At 46.6% G+C, this 16,491-nt stretch overlaps 1 protein-coding gene across 2 annotated transcripts in view; it reads left to right on the top strand.

The window, feature by feature from the left end:
* KIF4A (kinesin family member 4A) overlaps positions 1-16,491 on the top strand; it is a 54,403-nt gene that overhangs the window by 25,516 nt on the left and 12,396 nt on the right. For both annotated transcript variants that reach the window (XM_014568820.3, XM_075940789.1), the window contains 9 exons: positions 5,625-5,769; positions 6,994-7,104; positions 9,560-9,643; positions 11,062-11,175; positions 11,439-11,594; positions 12,053-12,147; positions 12,601-12,730; positions 14,299-14,469; positions 15,068-15,175. In XM_014568820.3, coding sequence (XP_014424306.2) covers positions 5,625-5,769; positions 6,994-7,104; positions 9,560-9,643; positions 11,062-11,175; positions 11,439-11,594; positions 12,053-12,147; positions 12,601-12,730; positions 14,299-14,469; positions 15,068-15,175 — 1,114 coding nt within the window. The remainder of the gene's footprint in view (positions 1-5,624; positions 5,770-6,993; positions 7,105-9,559; positions 9,644-11,061; positions 11,176-11,438; positions 11,595-12,052; positions 12,148-12,600; positions 12,731-14,298; positions 14,470-15,067; positions 15,176-16,491) is intronic.

Here is a 16,491-nt window from a genome sequence, read left to right as displayed (position 1 = left end):
TTGTAGCAGGGGAAGTAAAGGGGCTTCCTCTTCCCTCCCAGTACTTGAGGCATATCAAAGTTCCAAGGATTTAAGCAGTGCAACTCAAGCCTGTGCCAATGACTCTCACCCCCACCCACCACTACTTATGTTTTCTGTGCCCAGACCCAGTACCAAGCACCCTGGTCAGCAGCTCACAGCCTTCAGGCATAGGAAGTCCCTGAAGGCCATGGCACAGAGCCAGTCCCACTCTCCAGCGTGGCTGTTCAAAGTGGCCTAGTCTACACCTTCGGCACTGTTGATGGTTTAGGGCCTGGAGTCACCAACGTCAATGGACATTGAGGACTCTCTACCCCACAGCACGGAAGCATTGGGCTCTGCCCAGGCAGCAAGCCTGATTTTGGTTCTTGACTCCCTAAGGGTGGAGGCCTGTGACCTTTTCTCCATGCTGGACACATTCAAGGCTGTTCAGGCCCTTAGAGATGACCTGGTCTTTTCCTCAGAACAAACCTGGCACCCCATCAAACTTCATGGGCAAAGCCTGCCATATCGGGGGTCCCTTTCACCTGTACCAGCACCATCACACTGAGTCCCAGCACCACTGGTCTGACTTGCAGCATTGATCCGATTCACAGCATCGCACTCTCAGACAGTTGTTGTGTCGTGATCCCACTTGAGAGCTTCCATGGTGATCTGGTCCCGATCAGGTTTGGCACGATTTCAATGCTCTGATCGCTCCCGCAATGACTGACACTGTAGGACCCCACAACACCAGAGGCATCAACAGATCTCCAGTTCTGACTCCTCCTGGTGATGCCATTATGTTTGGAGTTCATCATGGCACCATAAAACACTAGGACTGGAAGGGACCCCACGAGGTCGAGTCCAGTCCCCTGCCCTCATGGCAGGACCCAGTACTGTCTAGACCAGTGGTTCTCAACATGGGCCATATGGCTCCCCAGGGGGCCACACCTTACTTCTAGGGGGGCACATGGAAAAAAATGGAACATTGGGGGGTCACAGTAAGTTTCTGAGGGGGCCACCCAAACTTAACTGCCAGGCATCTGATGAATGAGGCTCAGAAGGGGGCCATGAGCAAAAAAAGATTGAGAAACACTGATCTAGACCATCCCTGATAGACATTTATCTAACCTACTCTTAAATATCTCCAGAGGTGGAGATTCCACAACCTCCCTAGGCAATTTATTCCAGTGTTTAACCATCCTGACAATTAGGAACTTTTTCCTAATGTCCAACCTACACCTCCCTTGCTGCAGTTTAAGCCCATTGCTGCTTGTTCTATCCTCTGAGGCCAGGAACAACAAGTTTTCTCCCTCCTCTTGTGACACCCTTTTAGGATACCTGAAAACCGCTATCATGTCCCCTCTCAATCTTCTCTTTTTCTAAACTAAACAAGCCCAATTCTTTCAGCTTTCCTTCATAGGTCATGTTCTCTAGACCTTTAATCATTCTTGTTGCTCTTCTCTGGACCTTCTTCAGTTTCTCCACATCTTTCTTGAAATGTGGTACCCAGAACTGGACACAATACTCCAAATGAGGCCTAAGCAGCTCAGTGTAGAGCGGAAGAATGACTTCTCATGTATTGCTCACAACACACCTGTTAATGCATCCTAGAATCATGGAGGCTTATATTTTTGCAACAGCGTCACAGTGTTGACTCATATTTAGCTTGTGGTCCACTATAACCCCTACATTCCTTTCTATGTCCTGATGCCCCTCTTTGGACCATGCCATCTCCTTGGACCAGCATCATACCTCGGTGTCATCTTGGCCCCAGTCATCATTGAAATGCCTTCAGGATTGGTCCCACTCCCGCTGTTGATCTCGCTCTGGTTGGCAAACCCACTCTTGGTCCCAGTCTTGGCACAGGTCCTGGACCCAGTCCTGGCATTGATGTTTCTCCAGACATCCTTTCTCCTCCCAGGTTCGAGTGTGATCTCCATGTTGTTCTGGATCCCAACATGTGGCCTCAAGTGATTGTCGGGACATGGCACCAAGCATCCCCTTGGTCGCTGGATTGGTGCCACCAGGGCTATCTTAATCAGACTTGCCAGCATCGTTCCAGATGGAGGTCTCAACGGCATCAGACCAGTCCACACCTACAGGCCCTGCCACAAGGGAGCAAACATGATTCTGAATGGACCTTTTCAGACCAGGTCAAGCAGGTACTTCTTAGTAGTAGGAAACTTTGTCAAACCTGCATACCTGGCTAAATGGAAACGGTTCTTGGGCTGGTGTCTGAAACACAACTTGGTCCACAGGTGTTAGTTTCTGGTATACCTGGAGCAAGATGGTCTGGCGACCTCCTAATCCAAGTTCAACAGACAGCTATCTCTGCGTCCCACCTAAGGGAAGCAGGTGGCATGTTTTTTTGAGCCCCCTAGCTGGGCGTTTTCTCAGGGGGTTGGATGGGCTTCACCCTCTGCCTCACCACTCTGTCCCCATTTAGGACCTCAACCTTATCCTTCCTGATCTCACAGGTTCTCTTCCCCTCCCCTCCCCCCCCCCCCCAACCTCTTTTGAGCCATTAGCTCCTTACCCTATCTGTCCTGGAAGGTAGCTTTCCTGGATGCCATCACCTCTGTTCACAGGGTCTCCAAACTTTGCACATTGACATCATGGCCCCTGTACGCTGTTTTCCACAAGGAATTGGTCCAGCTTTGCCCTCACCCATCTTTTCTCCCAAAGGTGGTCTCTAGCTTTCACATAAAATAAGATGTGCCTCCCTGTGTTTAACCTTAAGCCTCATCAGAATTTATGGGAACAACTGCTTGCACTCCCTTCACATGAGGTGTGCATTTGTTCTACATCCGCAGACCAAGCCCTTTTGTAGGCCTGTCTCATTGCATCTTATCTCCTCCTGGATTACAGCATGCATTAGAGGTGTAAGTGACTAGTCGACTACCCGATAAGCAAATGTTTCTCCCTCCCCGCTTGCTGCCTCTATTGGAGAAAGGCAACAAGGAGGGAGCACGGGCTGGTGATGGGATGGCTTAAAAGTCAGATCCCCCCCCCCCCCCCCCCCACGCACACCATCTCTGCAGGGGGCAGCAGGAAAACGGCATGAGTGAGGATTGAAACAGTCCTGCTCGCACTGGTCCTATCGCTGCTCCTCTCCCTTTGGAATGTACGAGAGCCAAGTGTGTCTCTGTACATTTCAAAGGAAGAGGCACAAGGGGAACCTGTGCCAGCAGGGACTGCTTTGCTCCCCACTGGCTCAGGTTCCCACTGCCTCTCTCCCTTTAAAATGTACAGGAGCTCTTCAACTCTTGTACATTTCAGAGTGGGAGAGGCAGAGGGAACCCTGCCTCTCTCTCCTTTTTGAAATATGCAAGAGCTATGGGCGGCTCTTGTACATTTCAAAGGGAGAGGTACAGTGGAATAGCGAGCACCACCCTTATCAACTAATGAAGCAGTCGATAGAAATTCCATCAGCTACTCGATTAGCTAATTAATAACATCCCGAGCATGCATTGGCACTTGTTACGACCTGTCTGGGGACCCTCCACCACCACTTACTGAAATTAATGAATTTAATTAACGAAATTAATGGGTAGCAGGTTTAAAACTAATAAAAGTTCTTGTTTTATGTGAAAGCTAGAGACCACCTTTGGGAGAAAAGATGGGTGAGGGCAAAGCTGGACCAATTCCTTGTGGAAAACAGCGTACAGGGGCCATGATGTCAATGTGCAAAGTTTGGAGATCCTCTGAACAGATGTGATGGCATCCAGTCAACCTGTGGAACTCCTTGCCAGAGGAGGCTGTGAAGGCTAGGACTATAATAGAGTTTAAAGAGAAGCTAGATAATTTCATGGAAGTTAGGTCCATAAAAGGCTATTAGCCAGGGGATAAAATGGTGTCCTTGGACTCTGTTTGTCAGAGGCTGGAGAGGGATGGCAGGAGACAAATCGCTTGATCATTGTCTTCGGTCCACCCTCTGGGGCACTTGGTGCTGGCCACTGTCGGCAGACAGGATACTGGGCTAGATGGACCTTTGGTCTGATCCAGTACGGCCGTTCTTGTTCTTATGTACTGTGCACTCCATGTGAAAGCAGGCGTCCTCGGCGATGTTCCTGGCTCATGAACCCTTCCAGGAAATCTGCAGAGCTGTGACTTGGTCTCTGGTGCATACCTTCACATCACATTATGCCACTGTGTAACAATCACAGCAGGACACCTTTTTTTGGTATTGTGGTTCTCCAGTCAGCTAGCCTGTGACTCATCCCTCTTCCAGGGTAAAGGCTTGTGAATCCCCTGTTTGGAATACATATGAGCAAGCACTCAATGCAAAAACAGTTCCCTGCCTTTGTAACTGTTCTTTGAGATGTTCTTTGTATTTATTCCATACCCACCTTCCTTCCCCACTGTTTGGAGTAGACGGCAAGAAGTAACTGATGGGCCATTGGGTCAACAGGGTTGTATATAGGGTGTTGCACCAGTGCCAGTACAGGGGGCTTCACAGCTGACCTGATGGATAGCATGTAGGGAAAAACTTTCTGACAGTCCATGCACACAGTGCATGCGCACCTATTTGGCATAGATATGAGCAAGACATCTGAAACAACAGGCACAAAAATGAGTCACCCTCCCACCTTCCTCAAATGGCTTGGGGAACAGCTAAAACTTTTGGATAACCAGGTATTCACATATACAGAAGTACTATTTTTTTATCTGGATTTTAGCTTCAGGCTGGGAGGCAAAGATCTGCATACAAGGGGGGCTGCGAGCTGGAGTCGCTCTGGGGAATTGCTTTACTCAGTTGGCTACTGTTGTCATCTGCGCTATGAGCCAACATCAGTCCTTCTATTGCACATCAGGCCTGTCAGTGAGATTCTGCATTCATGGTCACTGGGGGGGTGGAGTGTCATGTCCTGGGCTTCAGCATGAGAGTAGTGTATTACTAGCAGCATCTCTGGTCAACAACTAGTAACAGGCTGTGCTTTTGAACTGGACACAATGCTGCAGCCATTGAACCAGACTGCAATAGGATATATTGTTGCACTGGTACAGCATTAATTATACTCATGGCTGAATATTCGCTTAGTGTTCAGAGGTTAATTGAGAAGTAATTAATGGGCTAACAGGGGCGAGGGGGGCGTGGATGCCCTGTGGATTCAGAGAACTATAATTTTCAGATACTACAAGCATGACAGTACTGCAAAAAACAACCACGAGACTCAGAGCCTAGATCCAATGAATTGGGATTGCATTATGGAGCTAAAAATAGCAGTGATGGTGTTCAGGCATGGACTGGAACCCAGGCTCTGAAAACAGGAGGGGAAGGAGGGTTTCAATGCTTTTGGATACAATCCAAGCGCAGGTGTCTTCATTGTTGTTTTTTAGCTCTGTGATGTGAAACTGGCAAGCTTAAGTCATTCAATCCGGACTCTGAAACTCACTGTTGTGGGAGTTTTAAGGTATATTTCTAGTGTGCATCTCCCTTTCGATATTCCCTATTGGATTGAATGAGTTGTTGAGTTGCACAGCTAAGTGTCTAAACTCTGCTTTATACAATAGCCAGGTCCTGAGGTGAGTGAGGGACATCAATCCTGAGTCTTTTTTCACAATGAGAAGGAGTCTAATCCTAGAGAATAAGCATATATTGACAGGGTGATGCTTTGCAGGCTGAGCGAACGCCGCAGGAAAAGACTCCAGGAGTTGGAAGGGCAAATGAATGAACTAAAGAAGAAATTGAGTGAACAGTCAAAACTCTTGAAATTCAAGGAATCTACAGAGCGCACAGTCTCCAAACTGAACCAGGAGATTCGGGTAACTAACACTACCATATGCAGCCTCCAAACACCACCTAATGGAGCAACTTCCAGCCAGACGATAATGAAAGCTAATTTACTGGGTTGGCAACAGCCTGTGTAGTTATGTGACTAGCACTGCTAATGATGTAGTGGCTAGGAGGCTCTTATGATATAAATACAGGCCTGGGAGTCATTGACTATACTACTCATTCGGTCCATACTTTGGGCAAGTCACTTGACCTTGTGTATCTTAGTTTCCAGGTCTATAAAACTGAGATGTTTCCCTGTAAGAGCAGCTGTGCAGCTGCCTATGTAGTGCCACGCAGGCACAATGAATCGACACACAGGCCAGGAACCTGTAGCATCTGGGGAAGGGCTGTCCCAGCCCCAAACAATCCCACCCTTCAACCAGCTAGGGCTGCTGGGCTCCTGTCTGGACTCAGCCTCAACTTTGTTCTTGCTGCAGCAGCCCAGCCCTGATCTTGTTGCTGGGGGGCTGGCCCTGGCCCCTATCCAGTTACAGTGGTTCTGCCCTAGTGCCAGCCCCAATCTTGCCCCAAGCTACATCCAGGCCCAGTCATGGACCCATCTGGCCAATGGGTGTTCCCTCGCATCCAGGTAATGCTGTGAGGAGAAAGGACTGGAGGAGTCCTTTCTCTCCTTTCAGCAGCTGCAGAGCACCCTGCTTCACTCCAAACTTTTCCTGAACTTGGCTCCACCCAAAGCCTGTATCCCCAGCCAGAGACCTCACATCCCTTCACTTTAGTCCTCCACTTCAGCCTACACCCTCATCTGGAGCCCTCAGACCGTTGTGCCCCAGCCCTCTGACATAGCCCTGAGTCCCTCATCCACAGGCCTGCTCCAGAGCCCTCATAGCCTTGCACCCCAATCCTCTGTCCCAGGCCTGAGACTCCTCTCACATTACAAACCCTTTAGCGCCAGCCCCGCCACATCAATTTTATGTGCACCAATATGAAGGTGATGTGCTGCACATCACCTCCATATTGGCACACATAACAAAAACTAATTCTGCTCTGGTAGGAAAATAGAGGAAGCACTGTTCCCTACCCAACTTCGGGGGGGGGGGGGAGGGGTGTGTTAAGAGGCTGAAATCATTAGTCTCAAACACTGAGATCCTCAAAAAGCTGTTTTTCAGGTTTGGCAAAATTAGGAACGTAATAGGTCTTAATAGTAATTGAAAAGGTTATCGGAAGTGTATTGAAGTAACTTCCTCCTGTAGGAAATGAAAAATCAGCGGGTACAGCTTATGCGCCAAATGAAAGAGGATGCTGAGAAATTTAGACAGTGGAAGCAGCAGAAGGACAAGGAAGTGATCCAGCTGAAAGAACGGGTAAGTGGACTATTAATCACCGGACCAGCCATTGCTGGCCATGTGTTAACTTACCTGAGGGGTTGGCTAAGAAATTCTGCTCCACTTACAAATAAACATTTAAAAATATAATTTCTCTAGAGTGCCCTGAAAATAACAAACCAATAGGTCAAAAAGCATCTTGTTCTGTATATGCCTGGGTGGCAGGCTGCCACCTTTCACCAGTTATGTGGATTATGGATAAATTGATGACTGACTTATGTCTGAGGTTCCTAGGTTTGCCAGCAGAGTGGTCACAATTCATATCCATTACAGAAGTTAAAAATACCACCTAAGTGTATCTTTACCACAAAACAGAAGCAGGAGGCATGAGCCCTTTCAAGCGTATGTTGGAAATATGCCACATAAGCAAATAGTTAAAGCAATTACTATTTATAGTAAAAATTTAACGACTAATAGTCCTGTAGCACCTTAGTGCAGAGGTCGGCAACCTGTGGCTCTCTAGGGAGTAGGGATGTAAGCGACTAATCAACTATCTGATAAGCAAAAGCTTATTGGATAGGGATGTTACAATTAGATTAATCCACTAATTGAATAGTCGATAGAATTTCATACACCCCCACCCAGACTCCTGCACACATCACCAGCCCTCTGCCATAAGATTGACAGAAGGTAGCCTAAATACGTGAATGAAGCTGGATTTGACCAGTTATGTTGTAAACATCAAGAACTGAATGAAAAGATGCAGCAGCAGAAGTCCCATTAAATAGTCTGAGTTTCATGTATTATCATTATTCATTTTATCAATAATATTAAGTTGTATATTTTCAGTTGTGCAAATGGCATTCTTATACAGCTCTTTGGGTTAGTCTCTAAGGCAGGGGTCAGCAACCTTTTCAAACCAAAGTGGGTTGTGCCCACAAAAGCTCTCGATACTGTCTACAGTTTTTGCTAGTCTCTAAGGTGCTGCAGGACTATCTGCTTAAGTTTTTTCAGTTGTAGACTAACAGCTAGCCCTCTGAAATTCTTGTAGTAGTTAACGTAATCAAATCAGATTGTGGCATTCAGGGCTAATGGGGATTCTGAACCTCTTAGATTTTTTTGTCCTTGTTTCAAGATGACGTGAACAGATGTTTTAGCCCCAAAGGAGGAAAGAGAGCATATAATAAATCAGTGGTCCCCAACCCTGCTTTGGGAACTTAAGGGCAATCCAAAATCTACCCAGCCCCTTCTGCAAAACCGTGTCCTGCTCACTCCATCCTTCTGCCTGTCGCTCAGTCTCCCACATCCTCACTTGTTTTTACTGGGCTAGGGCAAGTGCTTGGCTTGCAGGAGGGGATTCAAGGTATGGGAGGAGGTGCAGGATACTGACTCTGGGAGGGTGCAGTGGGGTGGGGTGCAGTGCAGCCTCGCACCAGACAGCACGTAGTCAGCAGCACAGCAAAGCCAGGGCAGGCAGGGCCCCAGCCCCACACTGGGGTCCTGTGCAGATACAAATGTTTAGCCATGGATGCAGATATCCGCTGACAAGACTCTACTAGCTCCTAGAAGCAGTAACACTATGCTCCTCTCCTTTGACAGCAGCATCTCCTGGAAGCAGTGCCCTGCAGATCAGCAGATACCGATGTCTATCCACAAGTAGACATTTGTATCCTCGCAGGACTCTACGTGCCACTCTCAGAGGGGCCAACAAACCCCTATGGCAGTAGGGAGCGGGGGAGCAGGTAGCTCTGTGTACTGTCCCTCTCTGCTGGCACTGCTGCTGCTAGCTCCCATTGTCCATAGTTCCAGTTCCTTGCCAGTGGGAGCTGTGGAGGGTGGTGCTTGCAGGCAGGAGCAGAATGCAGACCCTCTGCTTCTCTCCCCTCCTATCTCCCTCCCTCACACTCACAGACACAGACCGTTTACCCCTCCATGCACATGAGCTGGGGCAGGCAAGGAGCCTGCTGAGTGTGGACCATGATTAACTGGGAGACTCCCCAGGATTGACCAGTTGATCCTGATCAACCAGTTGTTGACCACTGTTACATAAGAACATAAGAGTGGCCATACTGGGTCAGACCAAAGGTCTGTCTAGACCAGTATCCTGTCTGCCGACAGTGGCCAATACCAGATGCCCCAGAGGGAGGGAACACAATAAGGAATCATCACATGATCCCTCTCTTGTCCCCCGTACCCCACCAATACGTGAGCTTGTTGGCTCCTCTGGGAGTGTCACGTAGAGTCCTGCAAGGATACAAATGTCTACCTGCAGATAGACATCGGTATCTGCAGGGCACTGCTTCCAGGATCTGTTCTAGATCAACAAGGGCCTGTTAAATCAGCTCAGCTTACAGTTGTAAGTGTTTCTGTAATAGAGCCCATCAAATGTCTGTTTCATGCTCCCCCTAGATTAAACAAGCGCACAGTAAAACATGTCTTTTTTTAATATACCTGCAACTTTTTGACCTGCCTTTTTTCCCTCCCCTCCCCCCAGGATCGTAAGAGGCAGTATGAGCTGCTTAAGCTAGAACGAGACTTCCAGAAGCAGGCCAATATTCTCAGGCGCAAAACAGAAGAGGTAAGGAGCCAACCTCTGCTAGGCCTCAAGGCGTTGAAGATGTGACTGGAGTTTTGTCAGGGAGCAGATGGAACTCTTGATATTCAGGGAGAGCGTTTTGGAGTTTGGAGATGAATTAAGAATGTCAGTTCAGAGAGGATGCATTGTGACTTCCCCCTTGAAAAATGTTGGTACTCTGCCTCTTAATTATCATGGTTTCCTTCCCAGACCCAGTAACTCTTGATAGAATTGGCTGACCTAGATTCTACCACCTGTTCCAACAATAATTGATGAGCACACTACCTGGATCTACTAAAATGACCACCAGTGAGATCACTAACCCTTAAAGTGTTGACATCAGGCTTCAGACCTCTCATTGATGTGATTGGGGGCAGTTAACACTGTGCAGAACCTATCTCAGGCTGTCTGCAGATGTGAGAAGACAGCACTGCATCAGTGTATTCTGGATCTACTTCAGAAGTGGGCAACTTGTGGCCCATTGGGATTCTGTGTTTGGCCCACCAGATGCTTTGTTTACTGTCGCCCATGCGCAGGATTATCACATTCTGCTGGTTTCTGTCTGTAGCTTTTTTTCCCTATTAAAATTACTAAAGTGACACGTTTATAAAACAAGAGCACGTGAAGTGAGATGCATGCAGATTGCACACAACAGTGACTGTGAGCTGTGACTGAGCTGTGTGCTTCTTCCACATCCAGTCAAAGCACTGCTATGGTTCAGTTGCACACCCTGCAAATTATAGGTACACAAGTGCAGTTAGCAATATTACCCTCTCCCAGGAGACCATCTTGGTTACAACTATCTTGCAGCCCAACAATAAGGTCTAGAAGCAGAAATGCTTTGACACAAAAATGTTTTTAAAATGAGACCTTCAGTTCTGGTGTACAACTGCAGTGGATATATTCTGGAGACAACTTGGCTGTAGAATAACAAGAAATAATGTATCCAGCATATAGTCTCAATGATAAAATTGCATTTTAAAGGTGAACCAAGAGGCTTGTAATGTAGCTAAGATCCTAACTGAATGGTTTTCTCCTGTGGAGACTATTGACATTATTAGTTCCCAAAGCAGATCAGGCAATTGTTTCTTTGTTTAATATTGCCTGGAGTGCAGCAAGCATCTCATCTATATCAGCTCCACAAGTGCTCAGTGAAGGAAGAATTGATTCTTAAAAATCCACTACTTCACAGGCATAGCTAAAAACAGCGGTGTTTTCTGTTAGCATATCATTGTGCAGATGCCTCACTGACTGGCTTTTATCAGCATGGAATCCTGCACCCGGACCTGTGACTCAAACTAAGCTAAAGCAGTCCCACCATTTCCACTGTGCTAGAGATGCAGGCAGAGGAAACGATTGTGTGTGGTGTAGTATGTAGTTTTTTGGCTTTATCTTTTTTTTTTTTTTTTTTTTTTTTTCAGGCAGCAGCTGCTAACAAGCGCTTGAAAAATGCTCTACAGAAACAGCGTGAAGTAGTGGATAAAAGGAAAGAGAGCCAAAACCGAGGAATGGAAGGAGTGGCTGCTCGAGTAAAGGTAAGTAACAGCTCTGCTTTATGTACCGCTTGAATAATGAGCTGGCACAAAGATGGCCTGGCTCACTCACTGAAGGAGACTGGGGTTAATGGATGGAGAATAGAGAAGGACCATGGAATTTCCTGTCCTTTATGGGAGTAAATAGAGGCAACATAGTTTATTTGCCCCTAGATATGGAGGAGAGTTCAGAGGGGCAAGTGGGTGACTGAAATCCCACTGTTGCAATGTCAAGTAGACGTTCTTATCTCTGTCCTGTTTTCCAGAGCTGGCTTGCAAATGAAGTGGAGGTTCTGGTTAGTACTGAAGAGGCACGGCGCCACCTCTCTGACCTCCTGGAGGATAGAAAGATCTTGGCCCAGGAACTCCTGCAGCTTAGAGAAAAGAGGGAAGCTGGGGAGACGCCCCCCCCTAAACTCCGGGTGAGTGACACACAGGGAGACGCATCTGACAGCAATATTCATTGTCCCCTTACTGCTGCTGTTTTCCTCTTCATTTGGGGCCTATGAACACATATGAAGAGTAGAGTCCTGTTTCTACAGCCCTGGCTGATGAAAGGAATAGCAACAAAGAGGTGGTTGCAGCTCAAGGGTAGCTAGGTGGATCTGGATCTTCATGGTTCTGTTCCTTCAAGCAATTAGTATGATATTAATGTCCTGTGTGGGCCCCGGCCCTATCAAAGATTTCATGTACAATCCTTGTTCAGTTGGGAAGAAGGGTGGGGTTTCAGCTGAGAAGAACTGCTTGTAAACCTCTTGCCTCATAATGCAACCCTTTGTAATACTACTCCTATCTTAAGTGTCTCTAACCTAAAACTCATTCCTCTCCCGCTTCCCCAACGTCTAATTATTTCATATTGTCTTGCCACAAATCTTTTCAGAGACGTACGTATTCAATCGCAGATGTGCAGGCTTCAGAAATAGACCATTCCATCACAAAGCAGATAGAAAGCCTGGAAACAGAGATGGAGCTCAGGTAAGGGAGTGTCATGAAGCTTCTAACAAACAAAACTAACCCTCATTTCTATGTCCTCTGATACCAAGGTACTTTGACCATTACAGCCATTCTGTGAGACCTGAAAGAAATACAACTGTCTTGTTCTGTGTAGTTTAACAGAATCAGATAAGAATTTCCAAGATACTGGGGTGATGACCACTTTTTATGCAAGAGAGATCTAGGTCAGTTTTTGCTCACCTGAAAGATGGTAGCATAGCACTTGTATGATGCTGAAGTATTGGCTTGGTACAGATTCAGAAGAATGAATTTCCAGATGAACCACCAATGCAGTTTTGTAGTAGACCCCTCCACCATGCAAACAATTGAGTTTTAACTAGCTGCTTTCCATAGTATAATGTTTTGGGAATAGTATTATCCAAGAACTACTCCAAATTCTTTTCCATGAGTTCAGATGCATGTTTCTTTACATAGGAGTGCCCAGATAGCAGATCTGCAACAGAAACTATTGGATGCTGACAATGGAGATCGGGTGAAGCAACGCTGGGAAACAATTGCAACTATTCTAGAGGCAAAGTGTGCCCTGAAATACCTGATCGGAGAGGTAAATATTTTCTGGATTGTGGCACATCCATCTGCTTGGGGATTGTTGCACTGTATTACCTATAACCAGGGCTTGACAATTAGTGTAATCTACTCGCCCATGGTGAGTAGATTACAAGCTGGCACAGTCGCACAGCGTGGTAAACGCATGCGCAGCACACCTAACTGTGTGGCTGGCGAGCGGGTTACACCGCTGCTTGGCAAGCCCTGCCTATAACCATAGCCATACCAGTCTCAAGGAGCTCATAATCTCAAGTAAGACAAGAATAGAAGGAAGTGACCACTGTGGTAACACATTACAGGGGAAAGGCTTTTGAGGAGGGTTATAAAAAGATTTTGTAGTTGATTGGGTGAGTAGTGCATTCATTTTGAAAGGTATATAGATGATTGTGTTAACATTTAAAACAATAGTTGGTCTCTCTGAATTGGGTTACATGGGTGGTCTAAGAGAGAAGAGGTGTGCTGAATGGAGTAGGAATGAGATTCCTGTCCTGGGGAATAGCATGGAGATACATGGGATGTGTGCTTCACAAATGGCATGGGAGTGGAGACAGATAAAAGGTGGGGAAGGTACCATCTTTTAAAAAGGAAGAACTTTAATCTGACACGGGAGGTATTGGGGATGCCCGTGATGGATTTTGTGAAGCCACATGACTTTATGCTGAAAAATTTTGGAAAGGTAAGAGGGAGAAGAAGGCCAGAAAGGAGCAAATTACATTGTATCCTACTTTTACTAATCAAATATTGGTTGGGATATCTAGAAACTGGAAGGATTGGTTGTAAAGAAACTAATTTACTAGCAATGCCTATCGTGGGGAAGATGACTCATTCAGCCCTCAACAAAGTGGCTTTGAGTTGGCACAGACACTTAGGAGAAAAGGTGTACACTCACACAAAATTGGATAAAGGAAATCTTGGAGGCATTGGCCTGCAGAGACTAATCAGATATCTGTGAGCAGATGAGCTTGCCTGGAGCAATGAGAGCAGAGGACAAACTTCTGGAGGTACCCAGAGTGTGAGGGAGGAGGGGAAAATGGCCTGGGGAGTCCTTGAAGGAGTAGTCAACAATGAAGGATACAGTCTATAAAGGTCAGGATAGGGAGTCATCCTCGTTCTATGTGGTGTGTAACTTTGAGAGTTAACAGAAGGGGCCTAGAGATTTGGCCAAGAAAAAGGCCCCTAGTAAAGGAAGCATAAAGGAGGAGGAATTCAGACTTGCAAAGGCTCAAGAGGAGAGTTAGAAACACAAGGCAGCAGATATAGATGGCAAGTTCAAGACAAGAGGTGAGCGGGATCGAGAGCTCTGAGGATTAAGGGAATGGCTGTCTGAAATGCATAAACAAAGGTAATAGATGATGGAGTCATTCTAGTAACTGTTGTCAGTGCTGCCTCTTGTCTGTTTCCATAGTAAAGTTTGTGTATAGGGAGAGGGTGCCTGATAATAGCTCAAGTGTGTCTAGCTCAAAATTTGACTCCAAACACCCTTGTTGCTGATGTCCAGTCCCATGCACAGGCTGTAGAGTATGGCACCCATTTTCCCCCAGTAGTCTCCTTACTGATGTTTTTCAGCTGGTTTCCTCCAAAGTGGAGGAAAGCAAACTTCATAGCAGCTTGGTGCAGAACAAAGCTAACTGTGCAGACATGCAGAAAATGCTACTTGAAGAGCGAAACCAGTTGGCAGAGATAGAGGCGGAGCTCCAAAGTCAGTTGGTGATGCAGGAGCAGCAACATCAGGAAAAGGTAAAACTCAGGGGTGAAGGGCCACCATGGCTATCGCTACATGGCTTTTGTATGGCAACAAATGCCTTGGAACTGCTCTGCTGCAAGCTTCTCAAATATTTGCCCAGGAGGAAGAGTTAAGGACACGATCCAAGAGCCTCTTAAGGCAAAAAAGGGTTCAATTAAAACCAATCAAATCTATTTTCAGGAGCTTTATTGGCCTCTGGCAGAAGACCTGATGCAATTAACCCTAGCAAGTTTCCCTTATCTGTCTTCTGACTTCCGTTTCTAAAGTTTTAATGGTGCTAAATGAAAGTGAAAATAATAATTTATTCAGGTCCGTTCAAAGGCACAAACTTGCTGCAACTGAACACAAGATGGTGTTTTCAAGTGGGCCCAGACTAGCCTGCTGTGAGTGGCAAAGAACTAGCTTATTTGTCTCTACAACCTCTCTGCCTCCTTGAGATTGCCCACCACTCCATCTCTTTGCCTACCCCAAAACCTCCAAGTTTACTGAGAATGTCAAGACTGGCAGGCATGCCTCAGGATTTTATCCCTTAGAAATGTTTTTGTCATGGTCTGCATCTTTTTAACCTATGCTGTATTAATTTGCCTGTAGGTTCTGTACCTGCTTAGCCAACTGCAGCAAAAAGAAGCAGCAGAGAAGAAGCTGGAAGACTCTCTAACTGAGCATGAGCAAAAGCTACTTGAGAGACTCAAGTTCCAGGTAGGTTGGCTGGAAGTAGAGTCAACTATGGCAGATTCCCTTTTCATGGAGGGGTCCCCTGGTGGGTGGGTGGGTGGGTGTGTGTGTGTGTGTGTGTGTGTGTGTGTGTGTGTGTGTGTGTGTGTGTGTGTGTGTGTGTGTGTTCCTACTGCCCCTGCAGTAGTAACTCCAGCTCTTTGCCATTAGATATGGGGCTTCAGAATGTCTGAGTAACAATGGAAACCATTCATTCTGCTGTCCATGTGTAGATTATGCTACTTGCTTCAGCTGCTTCTGGGAATAGTTGTTGGTAGATGCTTGGAATATTGGGCCTGTAGTCTGTATTCGTAAATGCTCCTACAAAAGAAGCAAACTAAGTGACAACAGACTTGCCTCAAAGACCAGTTCAGCTTCCACAAACACAACATTAAAAGCTTTCTGCATGCTCAGGCCAGCCAAAGAAATGCTGTTAGCTCCATGTTAGGTGCAGCACCAATCTGCCTTCAGGGCCTTAGGGGGAGGGAGGCGAGTCCACAATGTGTATGTTGGAAACCATCAGCTCCAGGGTAGTCCCTGCAGTAGCAAGCAGCAGTGGGATACACTGTCCTCTCTCTCAAAGCCAATAATTCAGTTTTGCAAATTGAGGACAGTTGGCCAAGCTACTGAAGCAGAATTTTCCTAGCCTGACTCAGATTGTCCCTGGAGAGTAGGGAAAGTTTTAAGTTGGGAGTCTGTAACATGAGAGAGGGAGTTGTTGGTCCGTTGATAGGATAGAGGAAGTAATTGACAGTGAGACTTGCTCTTCCTGACCTCAAAACTGAAGGTCCAGTCCTGTTGGAGAATGGTGGAGAGGCCACCGCTGCGGATGTGGAGGAGCAGAGCATTCCTAGGCCTGCTCTGTACTACCACAGGCCATCAATCTAAGTTAAGTAACTTCAGCTATGTGAATAACTGAAGTGGTGTACTTGGATCTACTTAGGATGGTGTCCTCCGGCTCTCCCATCAACTCCACCTATACTTCTTGTTTTCATGGTGTTACAGAGTTGACGTAAGAGCTCTTGGTATTTGATTTATAGAGTGTCTGTATTGGATGTGATAAATCAACCTCTGCTGGATCAGTCACTCCCCAACAATCCCGCAGGTAGGGCTCGTCTAGACTATGCAGAAGATTCGAAAGAGCTTTCGAACGTGAAAGTAGTATAGACGCATTGTCTTCAACAAACCCCCCACTTTTTTCGAAAAGCCATGTAAACCTCCCATGGAATTTTGCATATCCTCTTTCGAATCTTCCGTGTAGTCTAGACATAGCTGTAGCGTAGACATGCCCCATGGCATTT

This window comes from Pelodiscus sinensis, chromosome 13 (genome assembly GCF_049634645.1).
Source record: "Pelodiscus sinensis isolate JC-2024 chromosome 13, ASM4963464v1, whole genome shotgun sequence".
Taxonomy (NCBI): Eukaryota; Metazoa; Chordata; order Testudines; family Trionychidae; genus Pelodiscus; species Pelodiscus sinensis.
Note: the sequence above shows the minus strand (reverse complement) of the source record. Positions and strands in the feature narration are given on the sequence as shown.